General features: G+C 35.3%; 1 protein-coding gene across 2 annotated transcripts in view; it reads left to right on the top strand.

Moving 5' to 3' along the window:
- Positions 1-25,598, top strand: part of GABRB1 (gamma-aminobutyric acid type A receptor subunit beta1) — a 359,339-nt gene that overhangs the window by 255,319 nt on the left and 78,422 nt on the right. For both annotated transcript variants that reach the window (XR_002138112.3, XM_019741042.3), the window contains exon 5: positions 13,807-13,889. Coding sequence is in view for 1 of the 2 variants with exons in the window: in XM_019741042.3 (XP_019596601.1) it covers positions 13,807-13,889 (83 nt within the window). In the remaining variant the exon portion in view is untranslated. The remainder of the gene's footprint in view (positions 1-13,806; positions 13,890-25,598) is intronic.

Genomic DNA, 25,598 nt, shown 5'->3' with positions numbered 1-25,598 from the left:
TATAGAAACACAGAGCTATGGTCATGATATGTTTTCTTCCTCTGATATAATATATTTCTCGTCTGAACCAGCAGTTCCCAGCATGGAAAGATACTGAAAATTTGGTGAGATTATGTATGCAAAGTACCTAGCACTATTCCTTTCATTTCATTTTTCTATTTGCAGTATTAAGTGTAGCATGTGAATTACTTTATTATATAAAACTTTATTTGTAGAAAATTTGAATGAAATTTAAAGAACTGATTTTTAAGAGGGAGATGTTATTTACACTGGTATAAGTAATACCTTCTATTTACATAAGTGATATTGTAAGTTCTGAATGTTTTCAAATATATTTGCTGTAAGATTATTGAGGGTTAATTAGTATAAGATTCATAAATATTAAACTACCAAGCTGCATTCAAATATTTTTAAATATTCAAAATTCTGGTATCTTTTGCTATGAGGCATCATGTTTTTTAAACCCAAATTATTAAGTATATGGAATATTCAAATTTAGGTTCTATATGTTTATTGCACAATATTCTCTTAATAAATAATTAGAATTTAAGAATAAGAATTATTGGGTACAGCATTTTGAATTTACTTAGTAGTATAATGGTTTTTACCAAAATGTAGTTCTAACTCGTGAGTTTTTTGAATAATAGGACTGCATCGTTTGTTTATTCATTTAAATGGTCAAGGTACTAAAAAAGTCTTTTATTCAGAGTAATTAATTACCAGAGTAATTAATTACATGTTCAGGTTTCCATAAACTTGAAAATGTTCACTTTGAATTTCATTATTCTCAAGGGTAATGGTCAGAGAGATCACTTCATGTTTAATGTAAAATAGGCAAAGCCATATATATCATTTCCCTTATTAAGAAGAATATATTTAACTTCAGCAATTCATAGATGTGCTCATGTATAATTTCTGGATAAAGTATATTTAGGGATTTCTTCTTTTGTCATTTTTTTCAGTTTAAGGAGTGGTGGTAGGAAAGGGAAGCTGGAAAGAAATGTGCATTTATTAACTCTGAATTTCTAACGATTGAAACTTTCTTTGTTTAAAAAGGAAGGACTGGGGTGGCTGGTTAGGTCAGTTGGTTAGAGCACGATGCTCATAACACCAGAGTTGCCAGTTCAATCCCCACCTGGGCCAGTGTGAGCTGCACCCTCCACAACTAGATTGGAAACAACTACTTGACTTGGAGCTGATGGGTCCCGGAAAAACACAGTTAAAATAAATTAAAAAAAAAAAAAAAAAATGAGGGCCTACTCTGCAAAAGCAGGTATTCACAGAAGTTCTGTGAATTATGTGATTTACTTGTATTTGTCTTTTAAGAAACTAATCACAGCCCTCTTGACATATTACTATAAATATGTATTTGCGTGCAAGTGGATGTAAACATAGTAAGTATGTACTATTAATATTCAATGGAGAATAATGATGCTAGTTGAAATTATATTTTAAAGGTTGAAGGTGCACTATATACATTTTTGGGTTTACATATGTGAGAAGAACATCATGTTACTTCTTGTTACAAGATTTTTTTTTTTTTAATTGCGGAATATTGGGGAACAATGTGTTTCTCCAGGGCCCATCAGCTCCAAGTTGTTGTCCTTTGGTCTAGTTGTGGAGAGTGCAGCTAACTGGCCCATGCGGGAATCGAAATGGCAACCCTGCCGCTCAGAGCTCGCATTCTAACCAACTGAGCCATCTGGCTGCCCCACAAGATATTTTTAAGTTTCTTTTTTTATGTTCATTTATGTTTCAGTTCCTACATTATTTAAACATTTCTTCATTTATATTTATTTTTTAAATTAAAAATCAGTCAGACAACATGAATCATTAATTATTAACTGTTTATGAGGTAGCATTCTAATGATGCTAACGTAAATTTGATGTTTTAATGATTAAAAACAAAAATTCTCTAATGCCATGTAAATTCTTGCTTTTCACATAGAAAAGTCCAGCCACTGGCCCACTCACTTCACATGATAGGGGAAGTCTCTGTGTGGCGTGGCTTAACCACTGAAGGCCCCTCCCATGCATCCTCTTGGCAAGGACAATCTCTATTTTGCTCCTATAATGGAAACTGACTTTCTGTACCTTGAGGCCCTAATCTGTCTATACTATCAATAGCAAGGAACGAAAGAGTACCTGAATCTATGTTTACATTTGGACTATTTAATGCAAATATCAGTGTTATAGCCACTTCTCTCTTAAGCTGCAGAGCATCTAAAAAGTGTAACAGATGAGAGATCCATGATAGCCGGCTTAATTTAAGCATGCTTTAAGCAGCTTCATGGTCCTAGAAATTATCCAACTGACAATACTCTGTGGTTGTTTATTTAGCAAGTATACCCAAGATTATTATTTATTTATTTATTTTTTTTTTTTTAAGGAGGGCGCAGCTCACAGTGGCCCATGTGGGGATCAAACCAGCAACCTTGGTGTTATTAGCACCATGCGCTAAACAACTGAACTAACCAGCCACCCCCCCACCCCACCCCCGAAGATTACTTTTAATAAGAAATTAAGTCAGGGTAGAGGAAATGGATCTTTATCCTAAATTTGTATTCCAAGCATCATTGGCATAGTTTTTGAATAAAGACAGCACACGTCTTTTTTCTATCATTTTAGAGAAGTAATGATGTCAGTGTTTCCTTAAGTCATATATTAATTCTATTAATTGACACATCAGTTCTCTACCAGACACTAGGCTGGATGCTGGTAAATGAATCACCGCGAGCTCATTTCCCTCGTGACACTTACCATCTATTCAAGCAGTCACACAAGAAACAAGTAATTAAATAAATAAATAAATGTATAATTGCAAATTGTGATGAGAAATGTGAGGAAATATACATCAGTTTCAAACATGAAGATCTATATAAGTTGATAGATTTCTTGACTGAAGAGACTCATTTCAGAAGATTATAATCACTGTCCACTAATAAATGCCAATTAGGTAGAGAGTCAATGTGAGGGAGAGAGAAACTCTGTATTCCTTTACTTTTTTTTTTTTTTTTGGTAATTCTAGGATGGGGGACAGGAATACGGTGTAACCCAATTGAACACAACATTAAAATAAGTGTGTAGGTGGGTTATTTTGGGATTTATCTGTTTATCTGAGGATATCAAATTGGAGAGTAATGGGGGAAGTTAAAAATATGTTAATATGTTGCCCTTTTTGCTTTATCTTTCTTTAAAGAAAGAATGATGGAAAGATAAACAAAGGAAAGGAAGGGAGGGAGGGAAAGGAAAAAGCAGGAAGGAAGGAAAGGAGGGTGGGAGGGAAGGAGGGAGGACATGGAACGAAAGATGTGAGGAAGGGAGAACTTTCAGAGGCTACAGCTCCATCTCCATCCCATCCTGTAACTTCTCCTTCCCTACCCCCCTCCCCAAATACAACCACGATTCCAAAATTGCCATGTGCATCATTTCAATGTACATTTTTGCATTTCACTACACACACACACACACACACACACACACACACACACACACACACGTGATTGCCAAAGAAATGTAATTCGGTCTTTTTAAATATTAAATAAATGTAGTTTTCATAGAAAAAAAATTTTTGGTTTTCTTTTTTTCACACAACACTATGTGAGGCATGCTGATACATATAGATCTATTTTATTTATTTCAACTTCTGTTAAGTAGTCCAATGTATACACACCAGAGTTGTGTATCCATTTTGCTTTGCTGGAGAGTTGGGATCTTTCCCCGTTTTTGCTGTTACAGGAGTGTAGCATCTCTACTATGTTTCCTTGAGTGCCGCTAGGCATCTAGATGTAGAACGGCTAGAGTTTACTCAATCCTCCAGATTTTATCTATTTAACATTGTACTTATAAAAATGAATAGAAAAGAAACAATTATATTTTGTGGCACCATTTTAGAAATTTATGCTTTACAAAAACACTGGGACAGAAATCCTATTTTATTATTATTGCAATATCTGGAAGGCTTTATTATTAACTTGGAAACATATAAAATCCCCTTCCTGTCTGCCTCTTAGAATAAATGATCACCTTTCAACTAGCTTAATGTTGTTGGTGTTCATTATGCACTCAAAAAAAGCAATATAAGCTTTGTTTTACATTTTTATTTCTATAATTTATACCTCAAAAAATGTTAACAGTAAAACCATGAACATATATGTCAACAGACATATTAAATTCAACATATATTTATTCACCTAATTAACTGAACAAGACAGCAGCAAAGTTAATCTAGAATAGAATTCTCTTCACTCTTGCCTGATATTTGGTAAAATTCTATTATTTGTCTTTTAATCATAAATTTATACATCCCTAATGATTTTACTTTCTAGAGAAAGAAAGGTTCCAAATACAATTTGTACAGATTTACTAAAAATACTTTACTGTGCTAGTAATCACAAAATTAAAATAAATTGAAAGTACCAATTTTCATCTATTAAAAAGACAGTATAACATCCAATTAAGCAGTAGAGTAGGGAAATTAGTACTCCTTTGCATTATAATTTCAGACAATCCTTTAAGAAAGTATTTTGGTCATATATATTGTAAGAAGCCAAAAAAATTTTATATCTTTGGATATGGTAATTCTTCTTATTGTGTCTCTATCCTAAAGAAATAATCCAAACTCTGGAAAAAGCCATATATTCATGAAAATGTTTATTTTAGTCTATTTTAAACTGATAAAAACCACCTAAATGTCCAACATAAAGTATATTATTTTTCACCAAAAAATTTGCAATCCTGACACCAAGGAGGAAAATTAAGATTTAAAGGGAAGAAAACAGACTCCTGAACATAGTTACAAACATGTGAAAGGTCAACAGACATTGGAAGGAGAGATTGAAAGTAAATATACCACAATGCTAATAGCTGTTGTGTTAGAAGTAATGTTTTCCCACTAATTTCAGAATATTTTTAAGTGTATTGATTATTTCAAAAGAAAAAGAATGATGTTCCCAAGTCCTGCTCTCATTCCCTAGGGAGCTGGAAATTTTACACAATTTATACTCCTGCTTCACTTGTATTTGTTTTGGATATTCTTTTATTCTGTTTTGTTTATCAACAGAAAGCCGTGTCCTAAAACAATGAAGTTTTTTGTTTTCTTGTTTTGTTTGTGTGTGTGTGTGTGTGTTGTTGTTGTTGTTGTTGTTGTTTTGGATGGTAGGTGGGGGCAGAGAGAGGAACAAGCTGGCTTGGCCCAGGCCTTGGTGACTTGGCCCAAGTAGCCATGTTTGTCTGTGCAGTGGATTTGATGACTACATTCTCTAATTACCATTCCTATGCAGATTGCTTTGCAGCCAGTAAGCAAAAACTTTTCTGTGCCAGGCTTTGTGCTGGGCACTGAGCGTGCAGTGATGGTTCAGAAGTAGGCCTTGCCTTCCAAGTGAGAAGATAGGAATATAAACAGATATGGCCACATGGTATGATGAGGGTGGGACAGAGGGACAATGCAGTATTTTCATGTCCTATCACTCTTGAATCTTCCTTCGCTCTTTCAGGAATACCATTTCAAGATTACTCTGATTACCTTTCAGTAAATGTGTCAGCTCTTTGTTCTGGGAGAAATCATCATGAGGCAAAGCAACAGAGTATTTTTGCAGATAAAACAAAACAATTAATAACTGTGAAAGAAGACCCGTCTCTGTACTTTACCTCCTAAGTCTGTCTGAGTCCTTGTTTTCCTATCTGTGCTTATTGATTAGCAAGTCATGGCATTCAATTCAAGGTAAATGTTTTCTTCGACGGATGTTTCAATTTCTAAGTCACTTCTTATTGTTTAAGGGCTTGTTATTAGTTTAATTCCTCACAGTTTGTCCACTACAGAAATTCCTGATGACCAAGATGATGAGAATAAAGGAGCAGGGGGTAGCCTTATTAATTTTGCCCCCTAACACATATCTCAGCTGACTGTTACTAGGAAACATCAAACATGGTAGAAATTTAATACGTGCTCTTATTCTCCACAGATATATGAATACAAAGATATAATTTGGGGAAAATATCCCTCTTGAACTCAGCCAGACATCTATGGTAAAACATGACTGAGATTGGCACTGAATCCTTGACAAAGGTTGATTAATTACTATTGCCTTATTATTATTACCTGTTTTTTTCCTGTGGTTTTTTTTTGCTCTCCCACTCATAGCCTCTCTGATTTATGAACTGCTTTTCATATTCACAAAGTGGTTCATGAATCACCCCCGCCCAACAAAAATGAGCAAAAATGAGCGCACTTATACAACATTTGGTGTGTAGATAATTACCTGAAAATGACTGCTTGGGATTGCACTGAGAAGAGTGTCATTAACATTCAGCACTAAGAATAAAAAACAGAGGGGGGAAAAGAAAGCAGAAACCTGAAATCAAAAAAATAAAAATATAAGAGTAATGAATGTAGCGTGGTTTTTTTAAAGCATCACCAAAGTATACCTAATGATGTCATCCCATAGAAGGATGGTTAAGAAATCATGGGGTATCTATATGACAGAATCTTGAGAATATATTAAAATTTTGTTCGTGGAGAATACCAATGACTTAAGACAAATCTTACCTATAAGGGTAGGCAAGAAGCAGCAATGAAATTGTTAAATACAATGTGAATTCAACTTCAATAAATAATATACTTAGAAGAAAGGAAGTTAATAATAATATTGTACTAATGAAATTACAGATGTTTTTATTCTCTGTTTAATTTTCTGTATTTTCCAGGTGTTTTACTATGCCCATGTGTTAATCTTACAATGTATTTGTATTAGTAATCTTACCTGTATGTATTTATTTTAGAAACATTTAATTTAAAAGTGGTAACTACAGTTAATTGAGTGACTACTATGTAGCAAGCATTGAACTTGCATGTGCGTACGACAACCCTCTTCTCTATCCTTGTTCCACGCTGCATCCCACCTACATAATACCTCTGTTCATGGAATATCCCAAATCAAAGTTAATGCGTATCTGGTCCAATTGCCACTAACCGAGTAAGTGTAGGATTGAACTCTCTCTCTCCTAAGTGTTTTCATGCTTTCTTGATAATGTAAATAATCCCTGATGTGAGATATTTGGGTTTCTAGAAAAATGACAAAGATAATAGTCCCAAATGAGAGACAAGCACATCCTACCTGGCTATTTTATAAAACCAATAGATAGTGGCACTATCTTGTATTTTCTGAGACCTGACTATATTAAAATAAATGAAAACAAAATAAATTTGACAGCATGAAGGTGCAGTTAGATATTTTTAACTACTGTAGCCTCAATGTTCACAATATTGCCTGATTCCTGGTATAAGTCTTCTATCGTTTTTATACTCATTATTGATTGGGCAAAGAATGACCTGAATTACTGATACCTAAATGGACACTAAAAATACATGGTAAGGTCAATTGTTATTTTTTATTTTTATTTTACTGCTTGTGGGAGAAATTTTACTAAACTAATTGTTCTCTGCATAGACTGGCCTGAAAAATAATAACTGGAGAGAAAAATAATCCTTAGCTCTTGAGTCTAGCATAATTTGAATTTGAATTCTAATGCTGCCATTTACTGATTATGTAAACTTGGAAACATTTTTTAATCCCATCAAGTGTCAGTTTCTTTTTCTTTGATTTGACATAAAAATAGCTTCAACATAAAAAACTTATTTTAAGTAATAAATTAAATAATGCATGTGCGACAGTCTAAATAAAGGCCCTCCAAAGATATCCATGCCCTAATTTCTCAGGGCCCATGAATATGTTACTTTACACATTAAAAGGGCCTTTGCAGATGTGATTTATTTAAGAATTTGAGATATTATCTGGATGGGCCCAATGTAATCATATGTATTCATGTATAAGGAAGGCAGGAGAGTCAGAGGGTGAGATGTGAGGACAGAAGCAGACATTGGAATGATGCTCTTTGAAGACGGAGAAAGGTACCATGAGCCAAGGAATGCAAGCAGAGTCTAGAAGCTGGAAAAGACAAGGAAATAGATTCTCCTTAAAGACTGCAGAAGAAACATAACCCTGTTGAAAACTTGATTTTAGGACTTCTGGCCTCCAGAACTATAACAAAAAGAATTTGTGTTGTTTTAAGCGACTGAATTTGTGGTAACTTGTTACAATAGCAACAGTAAACTAATACAGTATGTAAGATGCTTAGCACAGTGCCTGTCATATAAGATTCTATATTATTAGCTCAGGTTATTCTACCCCTTGTGAGTAGCTTAAACCCACAATCCATTATTTGTGAGACTCCAAAGCCTTCACAAGGATTACTGAGGCTTCCCAAAGGGTTTACATGATTTAGCCATCTTTGGCTTTGAAGTTTTGAATTGGTTTCACAACAGAGTTTTTGAGAATTGGTTCAATTTATAGAATACTGTTCCATGAATACTGCCAAAATATGGAATTCAGTCCTTTTCCAAGAATAAAAATAAAACATTTACACAAGGATTTACTCTGTGTGTGAGAGAGGGTGAGGCTTAGTTTAGGTAAATAGAGAAAAAGTTATCATAGCAATGCAAAAATTTTAAAATTGAATATTCAATATGACTGTTCTTAATTTTTTTTTTTTTTTTTTTGCTACTTCATTATTTTGCTTCCCATACCTAAATTCCTCTTAAATCTCACACAGTAATTTATCTCTTTCTGTTTCCTTATCATTCATGTCTCAGGCCTTCAGGATTTCACCTTCAAATACCAAAGTATTTTCCTAAACATAGTAGCCTAACTAAAATAAAATTGGTGTCAACTCTGATGATAATAGATATTCTTTTCACCACTCAGTAAGTGTTAGATAGGAAGCAAAATCCATGTACTCATTGGCTATAACCCATCCATCTTTTCTCACCAGTTTCTTTGGGTGATATGCTTTACGTGGATTAAGGGTGCAGCCTAGAGGCAAAAGAAGCCATTCTTCAATCTTTACTGATCTTATTATATAATTGCTACTCACCAATCTTAAGAATATGTTTAAAATTCAGCATATTCATACTTGTTTTCCCCTTTCCTTTCTCATATTCTTTTAATACAGATTCTATTAAGTTGTACAGTTATGTTCTACAGAGATCAGCTTTAAAACTTGGGAGCTCATCCCTATAAAATTGAAGATTATAAGAAAATCCCAAACTTGCACGTGTGTATGTAATTTGTTCATTTATTTAAATTCACATTCTTATTTGCATAAGTGCTCTCTACATGTACATATGTGTACGTGTGTGTGTGTGTGTGTGTGTGTGTGTGTGTGTGTGTCTAGGTTTTAAGCTACTTATGGAACAGGACATCCTGGATTGCATTTTGTCAGCAATAAGTGTCATGCTGCCCTTAGACATCAAATATACATGATTTGCAATTACACTGACTCTTAACTTCAATGACCATGCAGCATACACCTTAATAAATGAATAATACAGCAATATGATTTCCATTCATTCCCAAGTATCATGGGACCATAGTTTCTAACTAACAGCCTATTATATTGCTCTGACCTAACCTTCAAAATCTCAATAAAGAGGATTATAATGTAAACCATTCTAAATGTCTTTGAAAGAAGACAGATGAGGGTTATGCTGTCATGAATCTGTACCTGTGGGAAGTCTATGTTTAGACAAACAGTCAGTTAATGCTTTTGCCTTTAGCTGGTACTGCTGTATTCTACCTTCAATAATATTTTCACATACTCAAAATGAATGACTTGAATGTGGAAAGTTAGAAACAAAATTCAAAAAACACTTCAATCTTGAAGCTCTTAACCCTTTCAGTTTTATGATATTTGGCACCTTTGATTCCATGGAAGATTTAGAATATAGGGGTGCCTTGGCCGCATGTGAGTATACTTCCATGTGGATGTGTTAATTATTTGCAGGGCTGACTAACCACTGCTGGGCAGTTAAATTCAGCAAGGTGAAAAAATAGAAAAACAGGGAGGGAGCAGTCATTCTTAGAGATGTTCACTATTGCTTCTCACCCAGAAGACCGAAGAGCTGAAAAAACCTTTGTCCAGGGATATCTTTCTTATTGTTGATGATCCTGGGAATTCTTTCTGAGCATTTTTTCTTTTTTCATAAAGAGCTGAAGGCCCCCATCTTACTTAGCCATAAGCATTACAAAATCTAGAAATGCCAAATCCTTAAATTAGCAGAGACCAACACTCTGTTGCATAAGTTTCTACAGGCCACACCATGAATGTATAAGTACCTGCTCATCTAGGAGTTCCTCCCTGTGTGAATCCTTCCCTTCTCAGGACCCTTGGGGGTGCCTGGTGACCATATATGTATGTGTCTGGCTTTCCTTCCAGCTCTTACTAAAATATTTCAGGAGCGTTGGCACCTAATCCAAGTTGGGCCAATGAAATCATCTTAGAAACTTGAAATTTTCAGCGGATAGATCCCGAGAAAGAAATGGTTTCACTAATGTCAGTTCTTTCCAGAGAAAGCCAGGTACTTCCTACAGATCCACTTCCTGGATTGCCTTGATTCCCTCCCTTTCTGAATTATGATTACTCAGCTCTTCTTGGTAGTATCATAATGAGATTTGGAACAGGAAAAGGTAACTGGTCCAGGAGATCATGGTTAAAAAAAAAATATCAGGTAATGGGCAAGCCTCTGGTGTGATGTATGGTTTCCTGAAGTAATGTCAATTAGTTTCCTTACGTCTATGGATTGATGAATGGATTGATCATAATGAATAGCGATAGTAAATTCAGTTATGCTTTCCAAAAGTTGGTTTCTTTTTTATTACTCACAATTGTAGTGCCCATATCCGTGAGACATTAGTTATTTATTTTACAGACCATGCTTTGTTAGCTTTGCAAATTGCTTTGTAAAAACTCCAGAGCCTCACAACATCAGTGATTCAGTGTAAAATTTCAATGCATGTCCTGATTTTAATATGATGTGGTTAACTAACCAGATGACACATGTCTGAAAATGAGGTCAATTAAGTGAGATATGCTGACCGGTGGAACTCAAATGATATTCTCAAGTATCTCTAGAACTCTTTAATAGTCCCACAAGTGGTATTTGATTCCAACTTTATGTTTAAATATTATAATCATTTTAAACTATACTAAGAAACAAGTACATTGTATTGTTTCCTATATTACATAATAATGCGTTTAGCACCACCACAACATTAATTTATACAGCCAGATTAATTTATACAGAGCACGGAGCACTTTTACTTTGAAGCAAGTAAATCTTCCTTTTAATCCGTCACTAAGCACCTACTACAGACCAACCACCTATGCATCTGAACAGCTTGTAAAGGTGTCATTGATTATAGATGTGATTACTTGGCACACATTTGTTTTTGTTTTTTTCCCATTAACTCAGGGTCGCCCATGGCTGGTCATGTAAGATTTTTAGAAGCAAGTGTTCCACTATTTTAGGACTTTCTCAATACCATACAAATAAAACACAACATAAAAATAATTGGTGTTGAAGGAGATTTAAACCATAATTATCATAATCCCTGCTTTCAAATTTGTGTGCTCATTAAAATAGATGTCAACATTTGAACTTATAGGGTAATTTTATATAAACAAAATGCAGCTTTTACTTATTTCATTTGTGTTTTATATGTTAAGGTTTTAATATTTCATTTTATTAATGTTTGAAAACCACCATTGTAGCAGCATTTTTCAACCTTGGCACTACTGATATTTTGGAACAGATAATTCTTGATTGTTAGAAGCTGTCCTGAGCACTGTAGGATATTAACAAGTATCCCTGGTCTCTGACACTAGGTGCAGGTATCAAGCCTGCACCACCAGCCCAACAATCAAAAATGTCTCCAGATATTGCCAAGTCTCCCCTGTGGGGAAAGTTATCCGTGGTTGAGAAGCACTGGCTAAGTCATAGGCTAAGTCATTGGCCACATTTTAGTAATTTCTAGAAAATGTTCACATCTTCACAATTTTTTAAATTAATAAGCAGCTATTAAATCAATAGTACAGTAGATAGATAATTTTTAAAACATTTTTAAATAGATATTGTGTTTTCTCATTAAGGGTGTTTGAAACACTATGCAGGCCATAAAAATAATGCTGTGAAATTGTGTTTTCAGATAACAAAAGATATCCATGATATATTGTTAAGTGAAAAAATTAATCAATTCCTATGATTATGGAAGCAGGAAGCAAGAGGGAATCTAGTAAAATCCTTTTATGTGCTGTATGTGCTAAATTCTGGAATATAATTAGCCTTCAAATTTTTTGTAAAACATTTAGAAGAAATTTTTTAAAAATGAACTTCAAATTTCTTTTGCTCTTGCCTAATGCTCAAATAGACCTGATTATTTGACCAGCATCCTGTCTAAGAATGCCTTCAAAGGGACTGTCCCAATGTCTACCCACTGAACTTCCATAAGGAAAGCCAAAGAGAAACTGGAAAGGGCAAGGTTTTTTCCTAATACCGTTTTTAAGAAGAAGGTGTCTATTCAGTTAACATAAATGACCAAAACAATAACTTACCTTGACAGCCTCGAAAAACATCTGAAAGTACTTTGTCAAATTTAGATACATTATTGATGGGAGCATAAATTGGCACAACCCCTAGAAGGGCAATGTGGCAAAATTGAAAATGCGTCTACCTATTTATCTAGAAATAGCCAACAGATGTAGTCAGACAAAGTAGACTGGACCAGCATATTCAGAGCATCTTCACTTGTAAAAGTAAAAGACAAGAAATAATGTAAATGCCCACCAAAAGGTGATTGGGGAAATAAATGATGGTATTTCCATACAACTGAACACATTGTAGTAACATTTTTTTAAGACAGCTTATTACTTACTGATATAAAACCAAATCCAACATTCATTGTTAATGAAAACAAACAGGTTCAGAACAGGGGGTGAGGTAAACTATTGTCGAAGAACTTTCCCCCTAAGAAGACAGAGTTGTGCTTCTATGTGCATGCAGAGTGTTTATGGAAATTTTCCAATGGTGTAACTCCTGGGGCTTAAGGTAGAAAGCAAACATTATTAAATTTGAATCCTTTGAATTCTTACAATTATGATTGTACATTACTTTGTGAGAGAGAACCATGTAATTTTTTTTTTAAAGAAAAGTGGATAGTGTGGATAGCCATAAGGATTTAAGTTACGCCCAGACTCTATAGTCCAGAAAACTAGCCCAAGCAAGAAAAAAAAGGAGTGGTTATGGAAACCAAGGTAAGATATCTAGACTCAGGGTCCTGGGGTTTGCATAAACACATAAGCTCAACTGGAGTTGGTAAATATGGTATGAACAACAATCCTAGGAGAGCGTTATAGGCTACCTGCTGAGTATAGGTAGACCAGGGTCTCAGAGATGAATCTGACAAACCTCTCTAGTAGTAGGGAATGTGAGGCACCAAAAGTTATAGAGGACGGATTTTGTTGTTGTTGTTGTTTTATTAGGTTGTAGCCGGAGAGGAAGATAGACTTTAATGCATAATGTAGATGTGCTCCTACTTATAAGGCAGGACTTGCTGCAGATACTGGCAGAGACAATGGTAGGATGCTGGTAAATACAGGAAGGACCATGAGCTAATGATAGGTATCATAATGACCATCATTTGTGGAGCGCACATCTCTTAATTCTCACTGCCATCCTATTCAGTAGGTGTTTTGAGTGGTAAGGGGACTGATGCTCATGGAGATAAATTAACTAGCGCAAGCACATACCACTAGTGAGCAGCAAAGAAAGACTCAAATTTAATGTGCCTGCCTTCAACACTGTGAATCAGACCATTTTTATGCCAACTGGTAAACATGATTGAGGGCTGGGAAGCCTGGAAATGAAAGTCATCATCCTTATGATGCTATCTTTTCTCTCTCTCCTCCTGACAGAATTACAACCACAGCTGCGTGTATGATGGATCTACGAAGATATCCTCTGGATGAACAAAACTGCACTCTGGAGATTGAAAGTTGTGAGTTACCTGGATGGGAAATGAGAAAGAGGGATGTTTGCCTGACCCGATTAAATTCAAATTTGCACTGAGTAATTGATGCTAGGATATTTTCAACAATACCACACTGCCAACTTTTCAAGGGGTTGACAGTCTAGTGACATTTTCCCTTACATCAGTGGCTCAAGGGTCATTTCGATGCAGTTATCTTTTTGAACCATTAGAGAAAGTCTACTTAGTTTAGCTAGACAATTTATGAACTCATGCTTTCTCCTTCTGAGTGGAGTTTCTCCCATGACCTTCCTATACCCAAGCTGCATTAATCACAGAGGAAAATATTTTAATATGTAAAGACTTTGTGAGGTTGTTTATGGTTCTGTAGTCTGTCCCCCTGAAGGGTTGTAAATTGTTGTCATTTAGAAAAACACTATGGAAAAGTCTTGTGTGCATTTGTCTTTCTGCATGGGAAGAATGCAATGATAAATGGTATCACGAAGCTTGTGCTTTGGGCCAAAGACTTGCTGCATTTCAGGTTTAGTGACTGATTTTGATTTGTCATTCTTGGGATGACTCTTGGGCTGTTTGTTTTCCATTGATTACTTTCTTAGCAATTTGAATATTTTAGTCACTAAGATTTAATCTGATTGACTATCTTTGTTTCATTGTTTCTCAGCCATCAGCAATCTGGCATTTGAGCCCATTTGCTGTGAATAGCAGGCCTAGGCCATTTCCTGGTTTTTAAGAGGCAAAGAAAGGTACAGTCGCTTATTTGGGGCATTACCATACCACTTAATGGATTGGGAGAAATAGACAGATATTTATATAGATCAAAATACTTTCCAGATATAAACATCAGAACAGTAAAGGAAAATTCCAGGTGACCTCATAGTATTATTAAAGAATAAATGTATTCCTGATTGTCTGATGATTAAGTAATTACATTAATTTTTTAGTTTTGTGTTCACTTTGGCAGCACATATACTAAAAGAAAAAAATTTAGTTTTAGTGAATATAGAGATAGAAATAGATAAAGATGCTGATGTAGATGTAGATATAGATTCAACATAGATGTTAATTTACTACCACTAGAACCTGGAATAAACAAGAAAATTCATGAGCTGTTCTTTAACATTTTAATTTTAAAACGCATTATATAAATAAGTTGCTGACAGATGTTGCTATGTGAAAGTATTGATGGTGATTTTTGGTTTATATGTCAATGACAAACAAAATCAAGAGGTGGAAATGAAATATGGACTCAATTATTTATTAGCGGCTAGAGATATGTTTTAAATAAGGTAGAAGTTTAGCTAAGCAAGTAAACCATTAGCTTTTGGAACTGACATGGAAAGAAAAGAATAAGCCATGGGTTGCTTCATATGGGTTCCCTTTTCCCCTTGATATCTCTTCCATTGATTGTGATTTTTAACCTTTGCTTCTGCTGGATAGCGTTAAGATATGACATCCTCTTGAAATTAGATTTTATGGTTTACTTCATTCACTTAAAGAAGTAATGGATTTTGAAAGTATTTAAGTTGATTTTGTGTTGTACATTGCCAAGTGCTAAAGTTATCAGCACTTATTTTCTCCCAAAATGCATATTTTACTTTACAATACATATTGAGTTTTTCTGTTATATAGGCGTATATATTTTCTTTAAGTAGGCAACTTACTTTATTCATATTTAGAAAATAGATAACTTTTAGGTCCACTTATCATATCATATAATGACCAAAACTATAAATGAGTCAGAAATAAAACATAACTTTTGTGGGGCAGGGAAGGGAGAAGTCCAAACAGTGAGATAGTCCAAAGTTATAAAATATGGTGTCAGGCCATAGGTGGTGACCCAGGCAGACGATACTCATTGAGGTAATTCAGTAAGATATAATCAGCTGTCTAGACAGATGGATGAGGCATAGTAACTGGGACCCTGAAGTCAGCTAATATGTAGGAATGCAGGCAGATGGTAATGATCATTAAAGTGATCCAACAGCAGGTCACAGAACTCGAATCCCTGAGGCTATTTACCTAAAGGAAAGCACAATCTCAGGTCTGTAACAGTCTGTGTAATGAGGATTCTATAAAAGCAGAAACTTGGGAGAAAGGGGAAAAAATAACACAGAACTGCCTTCTGTCTGCCAGACCAAAGCTAAGCATTCCTGTAACACCTCCTTAACACAAGTATATCTAAAAACATTTGAGAGATGAAGTACCTGAAGCTCAGAGAAGTCAAATAACTTACTGGGGCCACAGGGCAAGGATAGTGGTGAGGTGGGGATTCAAACCCAGACAATCTAACTAGCATAGAATCCTGCAATCAACAGGTGAGCAGGGAGCAGAACAGTGATTAGAAATATAGCACCAACGGGAGCCACACTCAGCTAGGAGGAGGATGCTGAATCAGCCGAAGATTGGTCGGTATTTCCTAAAATTATCCCTAATGAAGGTTAAAATAGATCACAGAAGCTGAAGCAGAATTTTGCTTTTAGATCAAAGGTCAAATGATTGCAACTGCAGAAAGAGGGTAGTCTGTGGAAGCAGGAAACCAAGTATTTCTTGATTCCATTTATGCTAACCTGAAAAAAATAAAAATAAAAAAACGTAAAATCCTCAAATGACAATATTTCTTAGCTTTAATGTTTTACTTAAAATGTATCCCGTCTTAGCAACAGATAAACCAATGTAAAGAGATCTTAAATATTAAGAGTAATAATTCCTAGTGATAAAGTAACGTATAGCAATAATATGGAGTATAAATGAGTTTTGCTTGTTCCTGCCTAAGTACATAATTGGTATGCTGTAAGCAAAGTATTAATAAATACTGAATCTCTTATTTATCTATTTTTAACTCTTCACAAAGAAACATGTGTTGCATTATTTGATGAAACAGCTCTCCCTGAACTGACAATTTATGACAACTATAACTAAGCTTTAAAGTGATTACAAATGAGAGACTCTAGTATCAGCTGGGAAATAAGAATGATAAAGTAGGCATTTTGCCAATGTAAATTTGAACCAATCACACTTTTGTGACCAACAGACTGGAAACTTTACCTACCTTACAAAATGTACTACAGTTTGTACGCTCTTCCATCACAATCCCAAGAATGGGGAAATATTTTGCTTGGTTACGTCCTTCGAGACAAATTAAAGATGTTTTGCTTTTTTTTAATGTCATTTAATAAAATAAAATTGGAAAGGTCATAAAGCTTTGTTAAATTGAAAATTTAGTTCAACTTGGGGCAGATTAATAGTTTCATAGCCCTGGGATGCTATAAAAAGAGTTAATGGCATGTAGCAAAATCTATGAAGGAATTCAGTATTAAGATGGTTTGGAATCTGATAGCAATACAGCTATCATGTGAAGGCTTGATAGCCACAAGCCTCATGGAGAGATAGAAAGGGCTTGGGATAACAATCATGGAGGATTCAGGTGCCATTTCCCATTCTCTATAGCAACAATTGAGGAAAATCTCAACCCTAATCTCACCCTCTCAGTATCAAAAAATAGTGTCACTTTTCACTGTATCCAGAACAGGTAGAAGCCATTTCAGGCCTGAAATCTCTCAGTGGGCTTATCCATTTTCTTCTAAACTTCCTCCTATCTTCACCCTTATGTTAGCCCCTGTATGTCAGAGGCAGAAATGCCCCTACTTCTTTTATCACCTGTTCAGGATTCCATCTTTCTTCCTCCTCTGAGAATTGATTTTCTCAAGTTCACACACACCTCCACCCTAATCTCTTACACCTTCATTCTCACCGTCTCTGCTACCTCTTTATTCACAGCCTAAAAACAAGCAGAAAACTCTTTTCATTGTATAACACCTCTGCTCTACTCCCATATCTCCCCTTAAGTGTTTCCTAATCTCTCTACTTTCTTTCAGTTCAGGCTACATGAAAGCATGGTCTACATCTGTTGTCTAGTGCCTCAACTTCCTCTCAACTTACTGTAATCTGGAACTTCCATACCCATGTCCCACCTCCACTGGCACTGTTCTCAGAAAGGTACCAAAGGACCTCTCTTTACAAACCATCTTTAGTCCAATGATCCACAAATTTATATCTCCAGCTCAGCTCTCTTCTAAGCCCCAGATTGATGTACATAGCACTCTTCTTGGCATATCTGTTTTTATGTTTCAAAGGCATCTTAAACCTAATTTGCTCAAAACTTAACTATCGATTTTTTCCTCCCAAATGAGCTCCTTTCCAGTCTCCTTAATCTCACTATCCAACTAGATTCGTAAGGTTAATTGTTAACATGTCCTTCACATTTCTCCCATCCAATCTATTGTCAAGTACCATTCACTTCTCTCCAATCTTAACTGCCACCAAATCACCGTTACTTCTTACTGCATTATTGTAGCAGTCTTTTTATTGGTCTTCGTGCTTTCATTCTTGACTGCCTTCAACCCATTCTCTACCCAGGAGCCAGGGTGATCTTTGCAAGATATATATGGGATCATATTACTTCTACACTGAAAAATATTCAAAGACTTCCCATTGCACCAAAAAACTCTCCACACTTCTTAATTTGACTTTCAGTCTCCTGTGTGACCTCCATTCCTCAATATCTTAATTCTCAGCTGTAGCCATCTTTCCCTTGCTTACTACTACACAAAACTCCAACACCACGGATTCTGATTCTTGCAGATCAATCTTTCTTCCATCTCATTATCTTCACAATCCAGGATGCTTTTGACCATCATGGTTTCTTGGCTTTCCTCTTCTCATTCTTCAGTTCTCAAGTAAGATAGCACCTTCAATAAGAGGCTTTCCTGAGAATCAATCTAAATTAGGAAACCGTAGTTTTCCACTTTCCAAATTCTCTTAGTTTCTCATGCAGTATTTACTAGTTTATTTTTTCTTCTCTCTGTGAATTATAAACCCATGAAGGAAAGGATCATTGTTTTAGTCACAGAACAATAATTAAAACCTAGTCTAGTACTTAACAATAAATATTTGTGGGCTGAATATATGCTAAATTTCTTGGCTCCAAACTTCAAGTCTTTTAGATTTTAGAAGATGAAGTCTGGTTTTATTTAAGGCAGGCATTTTTTTTACTTGCAATAAAATATTCTTTCACTTGTATAATTTTATATTTATGCTTTTAAGAGTAGCTCAACAATTTAAGATTGTAAATGTGTCAATCAAGAGCCAGATAAGGGAAAACCTAACATTTTAATTACTTTAGACATTTTAATAGGCTGGTAAATGTGATGAGTCACTATAAATTTTTTTGCTTCACTTGAATCATTAACTGTCTATATCCCTCCTACCTGAACCACAGCCAGTTTATCAAACAAAGGTAACATTTAGTGATAATTGGTTATTTTTATATTCGCTTCTTGTTTTTCTGTTTGTTTTTTTAAGATTTGGAAACTTTGAATGTAGGCATTGTCTTAATGTATTCAATTCAGTGAACCATCCACTCAATCTATCTCTTATTCTCAGAGTATTGTCATTGTGTTGATTTAAATGGCTTCATAGTAACAAGTACACAGAATGTCAAGCCATAGTCATGTTTGATTATTTCTAAAATAAAACTGGTTTCTTGTTTATAAAAATAAGTACTAAGAAAAATGTGCCTACCTAAATAAAATGGCCTAATTTAACTATGAAAAATTCCCTGAGAAAATGTGAGGTTTGAAAAGTTGAAATCCTAAGTTTTATTTATATGATGTGTTACATTAATACCTGGAAATTAAAATAAACATAGTGTCCAGACATGAGACAGGAGAAATTCTACAAAAGTCTGCCCTTATAAAGTCACATGTGGAGAATTGTGTCCAGTTCTTAAACGCCGTATTAAGATAATTTCCTTCAGAGGAGGCTACCAAGATATCCGAAAAGAAAATTTCAGAGAGCCATAGCAGCTATCGCTGAATGCTTTAAATGCTGTCATATAGAAGCAAAACCTTGTTTGATGTTGCCCAATGTATTAGTCAGGATTCTCCAGAGAAACACAACCAGTAAGACATATATAGAGAGAAAGAGATTTTTATAAGGAATTGGGTCATGTAATTATAGGGGCTGATAAGTCCCAAGATCGGCAGGGTGAGTTGGCAAACTGGAGAGCTGATGGTGTAGTTCCAGTCCTCAGGCCAGAAAACTCGAGACCCAGGAAGAGCCAGTGTTTCAATTTGCGTCTGAAAGCTGAAAAAAGCTGATTGTCCCAGTTCAGAGATAGGCAGGAGGAATTCTCTTACCCTGAGGAGGGCCAATCTTTTTGCTTGATTAGGGCCTTCAACTGATTGGATGAGGCCCACCGCATTGGGGAGGGCAATCTATATTACTCAGTCAGTCTACTATTATTAGTTAAATGCTAATCTCATCCAAAAACACCCTCAGAGGAGCAGGAAGAATGTTTGACCAAATATCTGGGCACTTTGTGGCCCAGTCAAACTGACACATAAAATTAACCACTCAATACTAGATTTTAACCCACTCAATTCAATTCAACTAGCATTTCTTAAGTGGTGACCACATGTGCTCTGTGTGCTAAGTACTAGTGAAACACTGAGCAGGCAGGTGGGCAGAAGTTGCAGGAAGATAGATGTAGAATTTAAGGAAAATACTTTCCAGTGAGCCAAGGTGCCCATTCATGAAATAAGTGCCTGCTCAAGCCTCCCCATCCCACAGGGACACTTCAGTCAACTGGAAATGGCCACCTACCAACACTAATGTAGAAGACATTCCTCACTGATATGCCATAAGTACATAACCTTAAAGATTTCTTTCAGCCTTAAGATCTAGAACTCTGGGAGTTTATTCAATTTAGTTACATCGCCAGTAAGTTACTTTATGTGAGTGCCTAAAATATTGGTTCTAAAGTGATCCTCATTTATAAAAGGTATTAGAATATAGAGAAAAAATGTTATGAATACATGAACATATAAATACACACAAGAAAAATATGAAATATAGGACAATTATCAGCAAAGCCTTTGAATCATTCTTACTTTATTGCTGCCTGCCAAATCATTAATTCTGATCTGAAATAATTTAAAAATAGCACCTACAACATGCCGCACACTTTCTATTCATGGATGCTAAACACCAAAAATAACAGAAGTAAATTGAACTTCATGAATGATTCATGACTTCCCTTGCTTTATGTCCCCATTGTCAAGGAAATTAGCAGCATTGGATATCGCCTTAGATAAATTTGATTTTGCCACATTCAGTAGACTACTTAATGAAAATGAATATTTCACATTTATGTTCATAGAAATGTTAATGAATTTTAGTGCCTGTAGCTTTTTTGATGAGCAGAAGAGTGGGTGTAGGAAAGAAGGAAATATTTTCTGACTTAATTTTTTTCCTTTCTCCAGACTCCTTCTTTGAAACTGAAAAATAAAACTCTTTCTGAAAAGTCTCTGATCTTTTAAGATATAAAATAAAAGCCAGTGTAAAACTGGAGTTTCTTTTATGAAAATTAGTTTTGCAATCAACTTGACTATAAAGTCAGCCTTATTGCACTACACTTCAACCCGGTGGACAGTTTCAGTTTATTTTCCATGCATGGATAAGTGGCTGTGTAGATTGATGAGGCTATCTCTGATTTACAGATTTATATTTCTGGAAGTTTCTTCTCTCCTTGGTGCTCTGACAGATGACCATGTTGCTGCTAGCTATCTAAGAGGAAGTCAAAATAAAATTTATTATTTTGCTTTAAGGTTTTAGGTATGAATCAAACACTTACAGACACATTTTTATCTTCTAGAACTGGACACTTGCGAAACTGAGGGCTTTGGTTCATTTTGGATCCAAAGTTGATAATATTGGTAGCTAATATTTACTGATTACATAGCTCAGGCCAGGCACATAACAAAGATTCCCCATTGACTCTACCAAAACTATTGTTCTACCCGCTTTTACAGAGGAAGAAATCAAAGCACCAATGTAGTAACTGCCTCAAATCACAAAACTATTCCAAATGAGATTTGAACTCAAGCCATCTGACTTGAAAGTGTAAGATTTAGCCCGTATATTACAGCCTTTTAAGGAAACTCCTTCTCTATACTGTCCTCATAAAACTCTTCTGTCTGACTTCCCCACTGTGTGCGAGTTGATTATTAGTCATCTTCTATCGGGATGCAAAGCAGACACACTGGAGAACAAAGCACATTTTAATTGGTCGTTCTCCCCTCTACTGAATCTGTCTCAATTCAGTTCCTATGTGGGCATTTATTTTCTGACATTCTTGCCAACTAAACTGAACATTGATATAATTTAAGAATAGCCATTATTTTACCAGGTCACTTCTATAATTGCATCAGATCACACAATAGTCAGAAATCCTCTCTTCAAAGTGGCTACAGATACTTTTTCCCACATCATGTTAGTATAGTGTTAGACCTGACTGACTGCAAAAGTGCTGTAGTTTCAAAGTCCACTAATTACTCAGAATTGTGTTGCATGAGCATCTATAAACTTGGAAATGGACATATTCCCTTGAGATGTCTTGAGTTGGATAGTTCTGTGAACCACATCCATACAGGAACCATGTGACAATACATATACAATTTAGTCTTCATTTAGGTGTCAATTTTCACACTTAAATTTGTTTATTCTTATCTTTAAGATCAAAGATTTTTAAAGGGAGCTTTTAAAAAATATTGATACCATGACCCCACCCCAGACCAATAATAGAATTTATGGGAGGTGGGCCCTTGAATAAGCATTTTTTTAAGCTCCCCAGTTTCAATATGCAACCAAGTTTGACATGCACTGCTTTAAGGCTGTCAGGCTTTGAATTTTTGCTCCTTTTTCTAATAGACTCTGTTCTCTAAATGGGAAACAGAATGGAATCAGAATAAGAGAAGGAAGTACAGCGAAGAACAGCAAATAGCATAATTTTCAAAGAAAGAAATCATTTAAATGATCAAAAAAGAAAATTTAAACTATTCTTTCCTTTGTCCCTCTGGCAGAAAGCTCCATTTTTATTTTTCTTTAAAAGCACATGCCGTGAAATAAATAGGTAGACCAATAGACCCTGCCTTTCATTGGAATTAAGCATGTCAACCAGATATTCAAATCCATGTAATAATAGGTCGCATTGTTACAAGATGCTACTCTATTTTTAAAGCTCCAATATAAATACCACATATTAATATGAATGCAATCAATGAAACATTAATTTGTCAAATACTGCTGTCTGTGGTTATCTACTTGGGTATGGGCTTTAGCTGCTTTAGTAACATTCTCCATCATGTTAAGAAAAGAAAAAAGCTAGTTAAAAATTACACTTGAGTGGAGGCACAGCAACAGGCTTTCCAGGAATAGTCTATCAAACTGAAATCAAGCAGTTGTTTGTTTCAACCATAAAAAATAATATCATAATAATTTCTAGATTCATCTTCATCTCGTCACACCCTGTCTCATAGGCACTGACTATACTCATTGGCTTGTGTGAAAGGGCGGATTTGTCACAGATCTCCCCCTAGATGAATGCATTAATTCCAAGTAGATTGTATTCCCAGTACTTGGGTTTTTAAGACCTACAATTCAGACAAAAAATTTCACTGAACACAGCCGAAGGGTTACCTACTCTTCCCTTAGAAACTGTCAGAGTGGAAACCAATCAATTGTCTGATAGGCTCCCTGCGCTCCTTGTCAAAGGTTCATGTGCTTTAGGGGATCTTGTTAAAGTGCATTCTGGTTTAATGAGCTTGGGCTGGGGACTGAGAGAGTCTTCATTTCTAACACGTTACCCGGCGATACCTATGCTATTTGTCCACGAACCACACTGAGTAGTAAGAACCTGGAATAAGAAAACAAAACTGTGCTCCTCAGTCTACTTTCCCAGCCTGTTTGCTTCCTACTGAGACTTAAATAATTAGCTAAAAGCCTTTGTCACACTGGTTGTTCAGCTCTTGATTCAAGAGAGTTTTGAGTTTTGAATTAACTGAGGCAGAAAAGTCATTTTCAGGTGACCAGGATAACTCCCAAACACTGGAATCTGAACAGCTTAGATTTTGTTAAACATCCTGGGTGTATAACATCTGTGGCTTACTATTTTATATGTGGGCGAGTCCAGATGTAGTATGTCATTAGTACTTTGAAGTCCACATTAAAAATAATACTTTGGCAAATATTCTGTATGTAGAGAGGATTTCATTTTAATAAAAGAAAAATCATGAAAACATTCTAATGATTTTACTGACTCAATGTCCACTAACTAGAGATTTTTAATGGAAGGAGCATATTGCTATCCGTCAGCTATCCAGACACCTGGGATTTAGTAAGTCATTCTGAAGAACCTGAGTTTGCCAGACTTGAACTATTTTGATTTGAATCTTTCTCAATCGAGAGTTCTAAAAATCGTGTATTCTTTTTTGATGATTCAGCATCGTAACTGTGAGCACTTTTCATAATGTGCTGAAGCTCTTGCGTCATTTGAAGTGAAGGCAGATGTAAGGAATTTGCACTCTGATCCTCATGGTGACCCTAGAACCTGCTTTTTTGTGAGTGTCTTCCTGGGAGGAGTGGTGAATGCTTCTTTCTACATTATTAATGTAGAAAAATGTCCATCTCTAGTCAAATTAGGCATATTTCTACAACTCAAGACAAAGGTGTTCTCATGGCATAATTCTCCTTTTAAGTAACCTAGTCTCTTCTTTTAGGATCAGTAATAGCTCCATCATAAATCATTAGCTTCAAGGTCTCAGCCATTGTCAAGATCCTCAGTGTTCTGCTCTCCATCACCTTCTCCATCCTGACTGGTGATGGGTTCTCAGGTCACCTGCTTTCACTCCTTTTCACCGTACCCAGTTCCTGAGTTATAAGCATTTTCTACATTTAATACCCTTTTCTTAATGTTGCTGCCATTATTTTATCTCTTCTTCTTTAAATCTGTACATGCTACCTATGCCCAAACAGTACCTTGTTTGTTAGAGGGAAGATATTTTACATAATATATGTCATCTAATATTTGATGGGAAGTATTAAGAAGTGTCTCTCCCAAAAAATACAAAATGTTATTCTCGCTATTATCCTCCTGATTATTTACTTCAGACCTTTAATCTAGCAACATAATCAAAAGATCAAACCTGACTTAGCTAAATGTTCACAGTTTCCTGACCAGCCTGGACAGTTAAATAAAACTAAATTTTCTTCCTATGTTGCATGAAATTTAAAAAGGAGAATTATCCTCTGCTACTGTGATTCCTGGTCATAGTTCCTCTTCTTAAGTTTTACTTTGAAGAGAATTTCATGCATAAGCAACATTAAAAATTACAGCTTTTGTTCCATTTGGGGCTGATTAATAATAACAACGATAATAATAATTGAATGATGATTATGATGATAATAATAATTAATAATCATGATAATGATAATAATAATAATAAATATGTGCTAGGATATAATTAGCAAAGATAAAGCCAAAACATGCTGAGATAGAACATCTCAGATATTATGTTCACTGGCCAAAATTTAAACCATGAAAAAGGCGATCCACCTGAGTCAAGGCAAGCTCACATACATCAAGGTGAGCTATATGTTAAATATATATGGAGGCATGAATATATACAGGAAGTTTAAACATGACAAAGATGACACAGGACACCAGCTGAGACTTTTACATCCATCCAACAGAATTCACATGGGAATTTTTTGTGGTAACTTCTTTTCTAGACAGTCAAGATCTATCTTTTTAAGTAATGTAAAATGGAGGAAATGATCATTGCAGAAAAAGAGATCAAAGAATTAAAATATAGTGTGTAG

The sequence above is a fragment of the Rhinolophus sinicus genome, chromosome 1, assembly GCF_057876585.1.
Source record: "Rhinolophus sinicus isolate RSI-liver-muscle chromosome 1, RSI-T2T, whole genome shotgun sequence".
Taxonomy (NCBI): Eukaryota; Metazoa; Chordata; class Mammalia; order Chiroptera; family Rhinolophidae; genus Rhinolophus; species Rhinolophus sinicus.
Note: the sequence above shows the minus strand (reverse complement) of the source record. Positions and strands in the feature narration are given on the sequence as shown.